The sequence below is a fragment of the Plasmodium gallinaceum genome (assembly GCF_900005855.1).
Source record: "Plasmodium gallinaceum strain 8A genome assembly, contig: PGAL8A_v1_119, whole genome shotgun sequence".
Classification (NCBI taxonomy): Eukaryota; Apicomplexa; class Aconoidasida; order Haemosporida; family Plasmodiidae; genus Plasmodium; species Plasmodium gallinaceum.
The window spans coordinates 1,001,359-1,017,591 of NW_021628276.1; the positions used below are offsets into that span (position 1 = coordinate 1,001,359).

Consider the following 16,233-nt stretch of genomic DNA (forward strand, 5'->3'; position numbering starts at 1 on the left):
TTTTTTTTTTTTTTTTTTTTTTTTGAGGTTTTACCTTTATTAAGTGGGGAAACAGATGACATTTTAATTGGTTTAAAATATTTGATTGATAATATTGACCAAGTCAATTTTTTAGTATTAAACTTTTTAAATAAATTAAAAAAAAAAAAAAAAATTAAAAATAATCAAGTTATTTTGCATTTAATTGATTTTATTTTAAACAAACTATATGAAAAAAATCTAAATTATCGTTACAAAAAGACATATATTTTAGATTTTTATGATAATCTAATATATAATAAAAAAACATTTTTTGAGTCAGGTATTAGAAAAACATATAAAAATGTGTATCATTGTTAAAAAAAAAAAAAAAAAAAAAAAAAAAAAAAGCATAATAATATATACAATTAATATATTTTTATTAACAAAAAAATACTTTACTTTTAAAATAAATATTACATAAAAATAGATAAACTTGTTCAATACATTGTTCATTTTAACATATTAATATAATTATAAAAAAAAAAAAAATAATAAAAAATAATAAAAAAAAATAATAAAATAAATGCATATTAACAGGAATATTTAATGATGCCATTGATATAAAAGATTTAAGGTTAATATATTTTTACAAACATAACATAAAAATAAAAAAAGAAAAAAGTTTTATAAAGAAGAACCAATTGTCTAATATTAATTATATAAATAATAATCAAAATAATACATGGAAGAACTTAAATATCAACAAGAATTTAATCAAACAAGATTTCCTAATAAAAAATAATGAATATAAATTAAATTTTAAATATTTAAAAAAAAAAAAAAAAAAATTAAGTGGTGAAATACCTGTACCTAACAGGTATATTGGATTGAATAAGTGCTTTAATGAAAACACCATATTTGATTGTGATTATTCAAATTTTTTTTTAATGAATAAAAGATTATTTAGTAATATAAATAAGTGTATAAAAAAATATATAAATGATAAAAAAAAGTGTAGTAAAAATGAAAATGATATTTGCAATTGTATAACTAATATAATTGTGAACATTAACAGTGATGCTAGACTTCGGTAATTTTTTTTTTTTTTTTTTTTTTTTTTTTTAAAATAAAAAAAAGAAATTCTTATTTATATATAAATATGTGTTTAAACTTTTTATAAATTTATTAGTGAAATAGTTAATACAGCTAAAAAGGAAGTTAGAAATGTTAAAAATATTTTAATAAAAATAAAAAAGATTGAAAATTTAGTAGACAAATTAATTAAATATGATAATGAAAATATAATTATAAATGAAGAAGAAAAGAAAAAAAAAAATAAAAGAAATTGTCAAAATAAGAGAGAAACAAAAGAAAATATTGAGAAAGATAAAAAAAATGAATATGATAAAAAAAATGAATATGATGAAGAAATTGAAGATGATAAAAAAAATGAATATGATGAAGAAATTGAAGATGATGATGAGGAAATTGAAGATGAAGAAAGTGAAAATGATGATGAGGAAGAGGAAGATGAAGAAAGTGAATTTAGTGATGATAGTGAAAATGACGATTACATGAATGAGGAAAATAATATTGAACAATTCGTAAACCAAGATATTATTGAATATTGTAAAATTGCTGAAAATAATTGCAATAAAGACAGTATTCATAAAAAAGAGAATGAGAAGGATTTAAACATTATTGATAGAAAAAAATTTTTTATTATGAATAGTAAAGGAAATTCAAATATAGAAAATGACAATGAAGATAATAATTATAAAGAAAAACAAAAGAAAAATAATAAGAGAAAGCATTGTGAAATAGAAAATAATAACTTAATAGAAAATAGTGATAATTTGATATATAATAAATCAAGTAATTCTAAATCAATTAAAATTCATGAAAGAACTTTTTCTGAAATATTTTCCTCTGAGGAAAAAAAAAAAAAAAAAAAAAATATGGAAAATTCTGGTGAGGATACTGAAAGTATAAAAACTTTCTATTTTGAAAATTTTGATTATAACTTTGTTTTACTTGGAAGTGTAAAAAAAGGATCAGATAGACATAAATCATTATTATTTAAAGTTAAATTTTTTAAAAAAAGATATAAATAAAAATGTTTCCACAATTATAAATAATGCTAATATGAAATTCATTTTTTTTATTTTTTTTTTTTTTATATACATCAACATATTAATAGGTTCTATGTGATTCTATGGATATTCCTTGTAGGTTTGTTCGTTACATTGAGAATAAAAATGTAAAATATTTTAATCTTGTTTTAATACCATCTGTTCCAGGTATTTTTTACCTAAATTTATTACTTCATTTTTTTTATTTACACATTATATTTTAATATAATTTTTTTTTTTTTTTTTTATATATATAAAGAACAAAATATTATTGAAAGTATAATACCCATATTTTGGGAGAAAAAGATAAACACAAAATTAAATTTAAGTATACAGTCTAAAATAACCATTTCAAATTTTTTAAATAATATAGAAATTAAATTTAACTATCTTGATAATTTTTTTTTAAGGCAAAAAAATAATAATTTTACTTTCATATTTATTTATTTAGTTTAGTTTTCATATATGCATATTTTATATTATTTTTTTTTTTCTATTAGAATTTGGAAAAATAATAATGAGTTAATAAATTTAGATGAATATTTTATCTTCCAAAAGAAATTAGGAATTGGTGGTTTTGGTGAAGTATGGAAAGTATCACTTAAAAATAAACAAGAGTTTTATGATTCTTTTTTTTTTTTTAGTATAAAAAATACTTCAAATTTCGCTCTAAAAATAATGGATATGAAGTAATATAAATAATTGAAGAAACATCAAGACATTTATAAAATAAATTATTTTTTTTTTTTTTTACATATCATTTAGTGAATTTAATTTAAATGAATCTCTTATTATGAGAGAAAAGGCACATAATAATGTAATACAAATTTATTGTGTATTTAAAGGTAATAATTAAATATTATCTTAAAATTTTATATATTTAAATAAAATTTTTAATATTATTATTATAGGTTATCAAATATTAATAAACAGACAATATGAAAAAGAAAAAAAAGAATCTTTATGTTTTCTTTTAGAATTAGCTGATACATCATTAGGTACGTAGTGTACATATATACATATATATATATATATATATCTATATACGTATATTTTTTTGAAATTATTTTTTTTTTCCCTTAAGAAAAAGTATTTTGTGATAATACTGTAATGTATAATTTAAATTTTATAAGAATAACTCTTCTAGAAATAGCCAAGTAAAAATAATATTAATATTTATATATTTTATAATTTTCAATTCCTTTATATTATTATTATTATTTTTTTTTTTTTTTTTCTGTCAGTGTAATGTCTTTTATTCATAAGCCAAATATTAGGAAAGAATTTTACATTTATCGCGATTTAAAACCTGATAACATTCTAATAAAGGTTTAATAGATATATAACATTTTTTTTTTTAACTGTTTTTGTTTTTCATATGTTTCTTTAATTGAAGTATTCATTTCTTTTAAAATTTGTTATGACTTTTTTAATTTTATATTTATATTTTTTTCCTTTTTTTAAGAATAATAAAATATTAATAACTGATTTTAATTTATCAAGAAAAGTAGACCAAAATTTCGAATATTTAATGAGTCAATGTTGTGGAACTAAAGGACATTTAGCTCCTGAACAAAAAAGTGTCATTTATGACAGAAAAGTTGATATTTGGGCTTTTTCAATTATTATATCTAAATTTTTAAAACACCAGAATTTTCATTATTTTTCTCATCACAATTATAATATTAATTTAAATCATTTTCATATTCAGGTAATATTATTGATAAAATGTGTCTATATTTATTTAATATTCTCCATATATACATATTTTTTTTTTTTTTTTTTTTTTTTTTTTTGTTAATAGGATAAATTTTTAATAAATTTACTTTTGGCCTGTATTGATGATAATCCTTTTATGAGACCTACCTTTGATGAAATAACTAAGTATTTTTAGATACATTTATTTGAAAATTTTTTAATATATAAATTAATTAATCACCTAACTAAATTTTACTACATGATTATTTTCTTTATTAATGTATCAACTTAATACATACATTTAAAAACTTTAAAAATTTCTTTTAATTATAACAATTTTTATTTTTTTATTTACATATATAGATTATTAATTAACGAAATAATTAGAAATGAACTAGAAAATTATACTAGATCAAAAATTATCAACACTTTTGAAGAAAAATAATGAAAGTTATTTACTTAAATTTTACTAATGTTACTTATGAAAAAAGATAGAAAAGAGAGACCAATAATACAATTACTGAAAAGTTAAAAATTATGAAATTTTTTCTTAGCTTTTAAAAATAACTATTAGAACATATAAAAGTCTATTTTATTTTTAATATAACATATTTCATTTTATTAAAAAAAAAATGAATATTTATTTTAAAATTTACTTGAAAGTCTTTCTTACAAAAAAAAAAAAAAAAAAAAAATTGTCAACTTGAATATGTACTAAAGTCAATAATTTGCTATATGTTCCATGTATTTTTTAAATACTTATATATAGTTTTATAAAAATGTTCATTTGCATAATTTTATGCTCTTTAAAAATGAAAATTTACATCAAAACCTTCAGTAAAAATTCCTTATTAATAAAAAATGAAAAAACAATATATGTAAATACTCGAGGTATTACAGCATTTTTAAATATGGAAGTATCTTAATTACTTGAAATATATGCAATATTTAAAAGAGATATATTAAAAAAAAGAAAAAAAGTGTGTAACTCTATATAGTTGTATAAATTGTTGCATATGTTTATAGATATACATTTATTTAGTCAGGAAAAATATAGAAATAGTTGAAAGAAATGAAATTAGCCCAAAAGAAACACTTAAGTACTTTAATGTTAATAAATTGTAGAAAATACCAACAAGTAAACTACATAAAAATGTATTAGCTATCCTACTAGTATATAATACAGACATATTTAAAGAAAAATATTGTTCTCCGTATTTTTTCAGAGTAATAACTGGAATTGTAACTAAACTACCTCCTACACAAAAATACAAAATAGCGCAAAAAAGCAAATATAAAACATAGATGTGGCATATAAAAGGTAGGATAAAGCAACTTGAACATATGCAAGAACCCAATAATAATAAAATAAAACTTAGACTAAATTTGTCATAAAGATATCCCCAAACCAATCTTCCTGCTATATTCGATAAACTATTAGCAAAACTTCCATTTAATGTTATAATCTTATCTTCTACAGATGTATAATTTATTCCAATAATCTTCCAATACATTATAATATAATTCACATATGAATTAAACAATACCACTGAAATCCATAAAATGATAAAACTTTTATCTTCTATACATTTTTTATTATAAAATTTGTTAACAGTTTTATTTTTAGACAGTTTTTCTTTGCCCACCTCATTAAGACAAAGAGAATCATTTTTATTTCCATCAGATGATTGTTTTTCCTTAATATCTAATTCATTTCCTGTATTATTTTTTTTTATAAATGATTCAGTTAAACGACTATCTACATTAGTACTATAATCACCACTATTACAGTAATCTACATTATCATGTGCATTATTTTCTTTTTTTTCATTATTTAAATTTTTTTCATCATCCTTTTCATTTTCTACTGATAATAGCGCTTCATTGTTTTTTTCTAAATCTGTTATATTATTATCAAGACCCTTTGTTTGTTTGTCTTGTAGCACTTTTTCTGAATTTTCATTATTTTCCTTATTTTCAATTGTAGCTAAAAATCCACCTAAACTACATAACGATAAAAGCATAATAGATTGAATAAAAAGAACATAAGGAACTCTATTTAAAACATCTTCATCATGAAAATATAATTCTTTCGAATCACTTCCTTCTTCCATAGTTGGTAAAACATTCTTTCTGTTAATAAGAAGAGTTTGTAAAGGACAGTATAAAAAAGGGCATAATGAAATAGCAGATATTACAATACCACTAATTAAACCTCTATTATTTTTAAAATGTTTATAAGCACATGATAATGGTATAGTAAAACATATACCATAACCTAATCCATATAATATTCCCATAAACAGACATAATAAAAAATAGGAATGAGTATAGATTGAAGATAAATAAAATGCAAAGAATGTACTAACACTACATAATAATATAGTTGTTCTTAATCCTAATATTTTATGAACGATGTTTCCTATTAACATCGATACTCCTAAAGTTATTATACTTAATTCGTATATAAATGACACATCTCTATATGTTACATTACTATTTTTATATCTTAAATAAGAAGTTAAATATATATTTAAGTTTCCATAAGAATTTACTATTCCTATAATAAATAAAAAAAAAAAAAAAAAAAAAAAAAAAATAAATTTTTATAAATATAATTTACAATGTATGAATAAATATATATAATTATTATTATTATTATTATTTATTTTATTATTATTATTATTTTTATTATTATTATTAATATTATTATTATTATTTATTTTATTATTATTATTATTATTATTATTGTTATTATTATTATTTTTATTATTATTATTGTTATAATTATAAATATCTAAAAAATATAATAAAAAATATATATTTTGCTTTTAATTTACAATAATTTCTTAAATAAAAGATAAACTACTAAACTTTAAACAAAAAATAATCAATAATAAAAAATTATGCACTACTTAAAATTATAGAATAAGATCATATATATTTTAAAATTTATATAGATAAAAGAAAAAAAATGCATACATATGTAAAAAAAAGAAAGAGTATATAAAAAAAAAAAAAAAAAAAAAAACTTCATTTAATAAGTAAATTTTGTAAAATAACTGAATATTTTTTCTATAAAAATCTATATTTTCTTATTTTATAATATAATTTTTTTTTAACCAATATTAAGATTGTATAAGAAGGCACCAAATAATACAACATACGGAATTGCTGCTTTAGGTATAAAATTCATCATAATTTAATTATTTATGTAATCCTTTCTTTTTTTTCTTTATTTTTATTAGTAAAGCATGACAAAATATACATATAAAACTATTTCTTGCTAATTAGATGCAAGAAAACTTTAATATATTAACCTTCTAATAAATATTTTGTTTCATTTATTATTATAATACCTAAATACTTTTTTAAAGAAAATTAAAAAAAAAAAAGTAAATTTTCTATTTAATAGAAATAAAATTTAAAAATAAATTTACATATTTTTTTTTTTTTTTTTACATGTAAATTATATAAAATTATAAAAAATAAAATATAAAATATAAGCTATATTAGGAATAGTTTATATTAATTTATCACATATAATAATGTTAAATCATTTTACAAAAGTCAATTTTCTTTAGTATAAAAAAAAAATAAAATAAAATAAATGCAACTATAGAGCACTTTATTTTTTATTATGAATTTTTTCTCTTTTTTTTTTAATTCTTTATATAAAATAAAAGTGGAATCTAAAATTTACCTCAAATATATACAAATTTACATGAATAATTGTTTATATAAAAACTCTTATACTTCCTATAAATGTATCTCCAAGTATATTTTCTTTATTAAAAAAATATTTTAATAATTAAAGCACCATATTCTTCTTTTCTTCTAACCTCAGTTAACGAAAAAAAAGATCAATTCATTTAATAAAACAAATTATTAAAACTCATATGCAAAATTATAATTTTTCAGAACTGTTATCTTTAGCCTACTTTTTAAACATATAACTTTTATTTTTTATGAATTTCACAAAACAGCATGCTGATAATTTATAAATTAATAAATTTCATAATTTATAAATTCATAAATTTTTTTCTCATTTTTATATTTGAAAATTTTGATATTAGGCAAAAGAAATAACTTTATAAATCTTTATATATAAATGAAAAAAAAAAAAAAAAAATAAAATAAAAATATATTTTTAGTTTTTTAATATTATATCTACAAAAATGATTCACATATGCTTTTAAAAATATCGTTCATATTTAATAAAGCACTGATACTAATTTCAAAGTCTATATATAGTAAAACGTAAAATTGTATTATTATTTCTTTTGTAAGAATTTTTCCTTTTTATTTTAATTATATTTTTACTTTTTTCTTTTTTTAAGTATTTTTGTAGCAAATCAAGAAAATTGATTTATTAATACTTTTTCTAATAATACAAATGAAAATATAGAAATTTTTTTGTAGTTTACAGAACTTTCTAAACTTGAATGTTTATATAATTTATAAGAAGAGTATATATTTCAAGTTTTTTTTCTTTTTAGTGAAAAATTATAATTTTTCTCTTTTTTTATATTATAATGTTTTAATAAAAACCTTTAAAATAAAGTTTAATTTTGATGAAAAAAGAAAAAAAAAAATTGAAAATTGCAAATAATATTATTTTCAAAAGTTCTTTCATTGATACATAAAGCATTTAAACATCTTTTACATAAATGATAAAAATATAATAATTCATTTTTTTTTTTTTTTTTTCTTTTATATATTTTTGAAACTCCACTTACGTAAACGAATAAAAGTAATTCACTAAAAGTAAAAATTAAAAAAAAAAAAAATGAAAAATTTTATTTATTATAATAAGAAATTAACTTTATATATACATTTCTTATTATAATTAACTGATGTTTAGAAAAAATTATAATATTTTTTTTTTAAATAAAATATATTCTGTAGAATCTATTTACCATGGAAATTTTTTTTTTTTTTTTTTTTTTTTTTTTTTTTTTTTTTTTTTTTTTTTTTGTTTCTACCAAATTTTTAATTTTCTAAGGATATATGACTTTTTGAAAATAAAAATTAAAGTTTTGTTATATGCCGTTAAGGGGTTTTAAAATATTTTTAAAAAAAATGAATAGTATCAATTTAAATACATATTTTTTAAATGTTGTATCAAATGTTCATTCTTTTAATTACTTTCAATCATCTATAAGACACTTTGAGTTATCTCTTTTAATCTTAAAAAAGTTATACATATATATAAAAGAATTTTAACAACTCTTTTTCTTTTTCTATCTCTCTCTTTACATATAAATATATATATATATATATATTCATTATCACTACATGTCTATTAAATTCATTTTTTTTTTTTTTTTTTTTTTATCACCCACACAATTAAAGAAAATATTAATTCTGCCTGGAATATCATCATGTTTTAATTCAAAGATAAAAAAAAAAAAAAAAGCAAATTTTTTAATTCCTCCCTAAAATTAATATGATATATTCTGAGTCAATTTTTTTTTAATTCTAATAAAATATTTTTGGGTAAAATATTATTTTCTGGAGAAATGAGAAAAATTTTACACGTGATTACGTAAATTAGAAAAAAATTTGAATTCAATAAAACTTTTATACTTTCATTAAATATTACATATATAATAGTATATTATTATTGATAATGGTATTTATTTATTACTGTGAATTGGCCATTTAAAATTTGGGTTTGGTAAAAATTCGTCCGCTAAAAAAGTATAAGATATAATATGAGAAGAAATATTTTTATATATTTGTTGATTTTCACATAATTTAACATTTGAATTAGAAAAAACAATGTTTGTTACAAAACAGGAATTAAATTTTTGTATATAATCTATACAAAAATTATAATAATTTTCTAATGGTTGAATAATTAAGCAACCTAAAATATTGAGATGTTGAAAAAATAATAAATCATTTTTAGTTAAACTTAATTCATTACTTCCATAACTGTATATATTATTATTTTTAGAGTTGTTAGAATGATTGTTATTACTATTATATTTATTGTGGTCAAATATTTTTTTCTCATAAGTTAAATATTCTTGAGGCATAATAACTTTTACAATATATTCTTTATCCTTATAATAATCCAAAGCAAATTTAATACGAAAAATATCAAAATATTTTATATAATTATCTTTATATCTTGTTCCTATGTTTTTCCCATCTAATATAATCATTTTTTTTAATGAATCATTTAAATAATGTTTTGGTTTTTGTATATATTTATTTATATTATTATTATGAGAAATGACATCCTCATTATTTATATTATTATAAGTATTTTCATTTTTTTTAATATAATTAAAGGATGAATTAGTGTTTGATTCCTTATTAGTTTCTATTATACATATAGAATTATCATTCGCATATGTGTTTTTCATTGAATTAATTAAAAAATTATTATTATTATTATTATTATTATTGTTAATATTTTCTACTGTCTGACTCCTTGTTGTATTAACTTCATCTGCATTTGAATTTTCATCAAAAGTATTATTTTTGGAAAATTTTTTAAGTAATTCATTATAATGATCCAATTTTTCATCTGTATTATTTTTATTATTATCTATATTATGTATATAATTATTATTGTTTGTAATATTTTCAGAATCTTCGAATAAATCATAATTAAAACTATTCCATTTATTTAGCATAAAACTTGATTGAATTTTATAATTTTTTTTATATGCTCCTATATCATTATTCTGAAAATTTTCATCATTTTGAAAAGTATTAACAATACCATTATTATTTTTACCACTTTTATTATTATTAGTAGTAGTAGTACTACTACTATTATTATTATTATTACCAATGTTATTATTATTATCATTATTATTATTATTACTATTATTATTATTATTACTATTATTATTATTAATACTATTATTGTTATTACCACTATTATTATTATTATTACTACTATTATTATTATTACTATTATTGTTATTAATATTACTGATATTGTTATAATTATTGCAGTTATTATAACTATTATTATCATCGTAACTTAATATATTTGAATCATTATACATTCTGTGAATCTTTGAAATATTACTGATAGCCTCCAAACTATTTTCTTGTTTTTTATTATTTGTGTCTAAATTATTATTAACATACATATGATTTTTATTGAATTTAAGATATAATTTATCATTGAGAGTATTTAATTCATATGTTTTCCCTTTTTTGCTATGGTTGCTGTCACTATAATCATAGATAAAATTATTTTTTCTAGTATTCATATTATCCTTTATATTATTCACAGTAAAATGTTTTATATTTTCTAAATTACAAATATTATTATTAATTTTGTTAATTCCGTGAACACTTTCATTTTTTATGTTAACATTTTTATTTACATAATTATTGATATTTTCATTATTTAATTCTATTTCATTATTTTTCATTTTGATATTATCATATACATGACTTTTAGAATTTTCCTTATTTAGGTTTAATTTACCTTTGTAATTATTGTTAAAAATATATCTATCAATATTATTATTCTCTATATCTCTGATTTCAAAATTATTATTATCATTAGTAATACTATTGTTATTGGTATCTATTTTATTATTATTTATGTTGTTAGAAGTAGCATCTATATTTTCAATACTTATATTGAAAGTACTGTTAGTTTGATTTTTGTTAGTTTTCTCATTTAAAAGTGAATATGAAATATCCTCAGCATTTTTGTTAGTATAATCACTATTAACCAATTTTAATGAATTCAAATTCACATTGTTGTTATTATAAACTGCAAAATTATTTTCAAATATATCATTTGAAGTACTAAGAACACAGGAATAATCATCATATAATCTTTTAGTAAAGTTTAAATAGTTTAGATCCTCATATTTTGTATTATCATTTTTTACCACATTTTTTTCCATGTTTGATTTCAAATATTTTTTACATAAACCCTCAAAAAAAGAAGTTTCATTAGCACAATTATCTCTATTCTGTATTAATGAATGGAATCGGATTATCCTTACATTTTCTTCTATTTCTTCATCATTATTAATATTTTTTGTTGCTATAATATAATTCTCTATTTGTATACATTCTTCATTAGAATCAAATATATTCGAATGAAATGTTTTGTTATCTTTAAAAATATTATATTCTAATGTATTATTTATATCAATATGCTTAGTAGCATTTTTGTTAAAATCATTATCAGGTGTAGAAAAGTGATTACTGTTTATAATAGATTTTTCATATAAATCATTAAAACAATTTAACTTTTTATTTGAATCATTCTTTTCATTTATAATTTCCCCATTAATAGCGTCTGATTTTACAAATAATGGTTTTTTTAAAACTACAATATCGTCTTCATTAGAATCATCACAAGCACTCATTTGATTTATATTAGATTTTTTTTCAAAGTCAATATTTTCATTTACTTCATCTTCCATATTGAACTTTTTAAATCGTAAAGAATTTAGAAATGGATAAATATAAAAATCTTCTTTTAATTTATAATGTAGTAATGAATTTTCCATTTTAATATCCTTTTTTATTTTTAAACTATAAATCAAATCCTTGATGCTTTTTATAATATCGTTATATAAAAACTTTGATTCACTATATTCTCCGGATTTTTTTGTATCTTCTTTTTTTAAATCATCTCCAAATCCACTACTACCCTTCTTTCTTCTACTATCTTTTAAATTATTTGTACAAACATAAATTGTCTTTTTTTTATAATCCTCATGATACTGTTTGATAAGAGAATTCTTTTCTCTATCATCTTCTTCATTTAGCTTATTCAAATTTAAATTTTTAAGATTTTTCTCATTGTTTATCCAGTACAACATATATATAAATACGGATAGATATTGTGAATAAAAATTAAGATAAAAATATTTGCAAGATAATAAAATTTCATGAATTAATAGAAAAGAAAAGTAAATTTGTTCATTTTTATATATATATTTATTTATATTTATATCACCGTAAAAAAAAAAGCCATTTTTATTTCTTTCATTTTCATGTTGACTAATGATTATATAAATTACAATGCTTAGTAAAGTAAAAATAATCAAAATTAAATTTTTCAACATTAATTTATCTTCTTTTTTATTGTAATATTGAATTTTTATATATTTATTTGTATAATATATAAATTTATTTTTTTTTTTTTCAAATTTATTCATATCAATTTTTGAAAATAATAACTTAATAATTTTAAAATAGCTTATATAAAAATTTATAATAGTTTCCCCTAATTCTTTTTCTGCTAAATCTTTTTCAACATTATTTCTATAATCATTTTTTGAAGCTAATTTTTCTTCTAAATTATCTTTTAATATATGAGACTTCATATGTTCTAATTTTTCTTCTTTAAGGTAAATATTTTTTATCTTGTTTTTACAATCTTTAAAAGATAAAAAATTATCATCTTTATTTTTAATATGATAATTATTTCTACCTGATTTATTCGAAATATTATTATTATTATTACTATTCTCTTTATTATTGCTCTTTAGACCCTCTAATAATTTACCCATTTTTTTCCTTTCATTTAATATGTTTTCCATAAACATAACCACAGCATCTCTATTGGGTGCTGGATTATATGCTATTAATGATAAAAAATAGAAAAATAAACATTTTATAGGATTACAATTTATATATAATAATGATAACTGATTAAATAAATGACCATTATATTTGTAATAATTTAAAGATTTGTAATAATTTATACATGATTTTATTTCATTTTTTTTTTTGTTTTCTTTAAAAAAGTGCGACTTATATCTAAACAAATCTCCAAAAATTTTGAATGTGTTACTAAGACATATTCTAGCAATTTCTAAATTATTATATAAAGTTGTATTTCCTTTATTTTCAATATTTTTTTCATTTTTCTCTGAATAAAATCTATCAATAACATTATTTACATAATTGTCATATTCAATAGTATAATCTTTTAAACTTTGTTCACATTCATTTTCATTACTTAATTTTGCATCAATAGAATATTTACTTTGCTTATTTATTATTTTACTCATATATAAAATGCATTCATATTTTTTTTCATCGTATGCTTTTTTTATATGTATTAAAATATCTTTAAAATAATCAAAAGCATCATCAATATTTATACTTAATGTTAATAAATATTTCTTTAAAACATTCTTATTATTATTTTCATTTTGTAACTCTTTTATTTTTTTTGTTATTGTTTTTATATTATGATAATAATAATAAATCCATATACTATTTAAAAGTTGAGACGCTTTTACATTATTTTCTCTGAGAAATTCCAAAAGAACATCTTCTTTTTTTTTTTTTTTCTTTTCATTTATCATAATATTATTCTCAGTAACTTCAATATCTTTTTTATGCATTATTAAAATGATGATAACATAAGAAATAAACAGTAGTTTCTATACTAATAATTAAAAATAATATTTAAAAAATATTAATTTCCTATAATCTATTCTTATTATATACAAAAATAAATACTTATATTTTTATTTGATAAAAAAATATTGATATCCCTCATATATATATCATATTTTTTTAAAACCCCTATAATTTACTAATATATAAATATATATATACGTATATGTTTTCTATGTTTTATATACCTTATATGAACTATATTTTTGTATTCTATATTCAATCAGCTCTTTAATTCACATATACTTATTTATAAATTTTTAAAATAAATATCTAGATTAAAAATTTAGCTGAAACATATTCAAGGCGTTAACTTCTAATTTATGAAATTACTGAATATTTGTTTGAAATCTTCCAATAGTGCATGTGTTCTTTTATTATAATTTTATGAATAATGTTTTCCCATATAAAAATCTTTGTATATACATGATTAAATTATATTTTTATATATTCAACTTACATCTGAATTATATAAAGTTATCTTTTAAATTTTCTATCCATAAATTTATTTCATTATATATATATATATATATATATATATATATATATATATATATTTATATTTATGATATTTTATTTACTTAAATATTTCTTTGTTCATTTATTTTGTAAATGTACATAAAAAATAATACTTTAAGTATTATTAATATATATATTTTTATTTAATACATAATGTTAACATTATTTATATATTTACAAAATTAACATTTTATATTTTTTTTACTTTTATTTCATATTGCATATTATATACTTAATATAAAAATACATATATATAAAGCATATACATTTTATAATTATTTTATTAAGAAATATTATCTATAATATTTTTTTATTATTTTTTTCTTTTTAATAAATATGTTCTATAAAAATATCATTTAATCCTTGGAAACTTTATAAAAATTATAAAAATACTAAAAAACACAGAGTTTTTTTTATCTCCGTATCAAAATTAAATCCATTAAAATTATATACATAAAAATATATAGAAAATTTATTCAAAAAAAAAAAAAAAAAAAAGTCTATAATAAAAAAAAAGTCATTTGTATTATTTTATACGATTATTTCTTTCACTTTTTCTGTCGACATATTTTTAACTTTTCATTTTTCATTATTTATAATACTATTATGCTTAAGTATAATATTAAAATATGAAATTAATATTTTTAAATGTTAAATATTAATGTAATCTTTATATAAAATATATATACAATATTTAAAAAAAAAATTTTTTTATATATATTTTAACATTTTTTTTTATTTTTTAATTTTTTTTTTTTTTATTTTTAAAAATACAAAAATTATACGCGCGTGGCTAATTCTTCTAATATAAATAACCTAAAAATTCCTTTTTTTTTTTTTTTTTTTTTTTTTTTTTTGCCTATATTTTAAAGGATGGACATAAATATCAATATTTATATGTATTTTACAAAAAATAAATTTTTCTATTGATTAACTTCTGTAAAGTAAATTAGCTATTTCATTATTTTCCAATAAAGTTATTTTTCCATGGGTTCTTAATACAAACATTTAATATATTAGTTAAAAGATAATATGCGTTTGTATATGTTTTAATTAAAAAGTATGATTGTTGTTTTTTTATTTTTTTAAAATGAAAGTAGTTATGCACCAGTTTTAAATAATATTTATTTTATATAATATTTCTTTAAGTTTTATTCTTCAAAAAAAATGTTTTATATTTACAATATTTTTAAATATTCATAATTTAGAAAAAACTAATTAAAACAAGGAATCACATAAACCCCATTTTATATGAAAATTTTTTTTTAAATTTGAATTTAAATTTTTATGAACACTGATAATATTTACCGTTGGTAGAAGTTTACTAAAAAAAATATATAAATGTAATTTTTTATAGCTAAATTTTTCCCATCTCAAAAACGTATCAATAAATGTCTTTTAAAAAAATATAAAGAAACAATAGTCTGAAAGACTTGTAAAATATTACTTTTTTTTTTTTTCAAGTTAAGAATATATTTTAAATGTTGAATTTTTTTATAATCTTAAGCCA

At 17.3% G+C, this 16,233-nt stretch overlaps 3 protein-coding genes across 3 annotated transcripts in view; 1 reads left to right on the forward strand and 2 right to left on the reverse strand.

Annotated features, from left to right (window-relative positions):
• The window catches only part of PGAL8A_00439100 (protein kinase, putative), a gene marked incomplete at both ends in the record, with an annotated part of 5,721 nt that extends 1,485 nt beyond the window's left edge, over positions 1–4,236 (forward strand). Inside the window, 13 exons of the mRNA XM_028673129.1 lie at positions 28–301; positions 559–1,051; positions 1,151–2,045; positions 2,162–2,261; positions 2,353–2,503; positions 2,594–2,782; positions 2,859–2,938; positions 3,005–3,091; positions 3,178–3,250; positions 3,338–3,422; positions 3,559–3,804; positions 3,898–3,977; positions 4,155–4,236. Of these exons, the coding sequence (XP_028529613.1) occupies positions 28–301; positions 559–1,051; positions 1,151–2,045; positions 2,162–2,261; positions 2,353–2,503; positions 2,594–2,782; positions 2,859–2,938; positions 3,005–3,091; positions 3,178–3,250; positions 3,338–3,422; positions 3,559–3,804; positions 3,898–3,977; positions 4,155–4,236 (2,835 nt within the window). The remainder of the gene's footprint in view (positions 1–27; positions 302–558; positions 1,052–1,150; positions 2,046–2,161; positions 2,262–2,352; positions 2,504–2,593; positions 2,783–2,858; positions 2,939–3,004; positions 3,092–3,177; positions 3,251–3,337; positions 3,423–3,558; positions 3,805–3,897; positions 3,978–4,154) is intronic.
• Positions 4,237–4,825: 589 nt separating this feature from the next.
• Positions 4,826–6,987, reverse strand: PGAL8A_00439200 (monocarboxylate transporter, putative; the record flags this gene model as incomplete). The annotated part of the gene is made up of 2 exons (XM_028673130.1): positions 4,826–6,351; positions 6,915–6,987. 2 exons carry the CDS (start codon positions 6,985–6,987, stop codon positions 4,826–4,828), a joined length of 1,599 nt encoding a protein of 532 aa, XP_028529614.1.
• A 2,443-nt stretch (positions 6,988–9,430) lies between these two features.
• PGAL8A_00439300 (conserved Plasmodium protein, unknown function) lies at positions 9,431–14,149 on the reverse strand (the record flags this gene model as incomplete). Its single annotated transcript, XM_028673131.1, has 1 exon — positions 9,431–14,149. One exon carries the CDS (start codon positions 14,147–14,149, stop codon positions 9,431–9,433), a length of 4,719 nt encoding a protein of 1,572 aa, XP_028529615.1.
• Between the last annotated feature and the right edge of the window lie 2,084 nt (positions 14,150–16,233).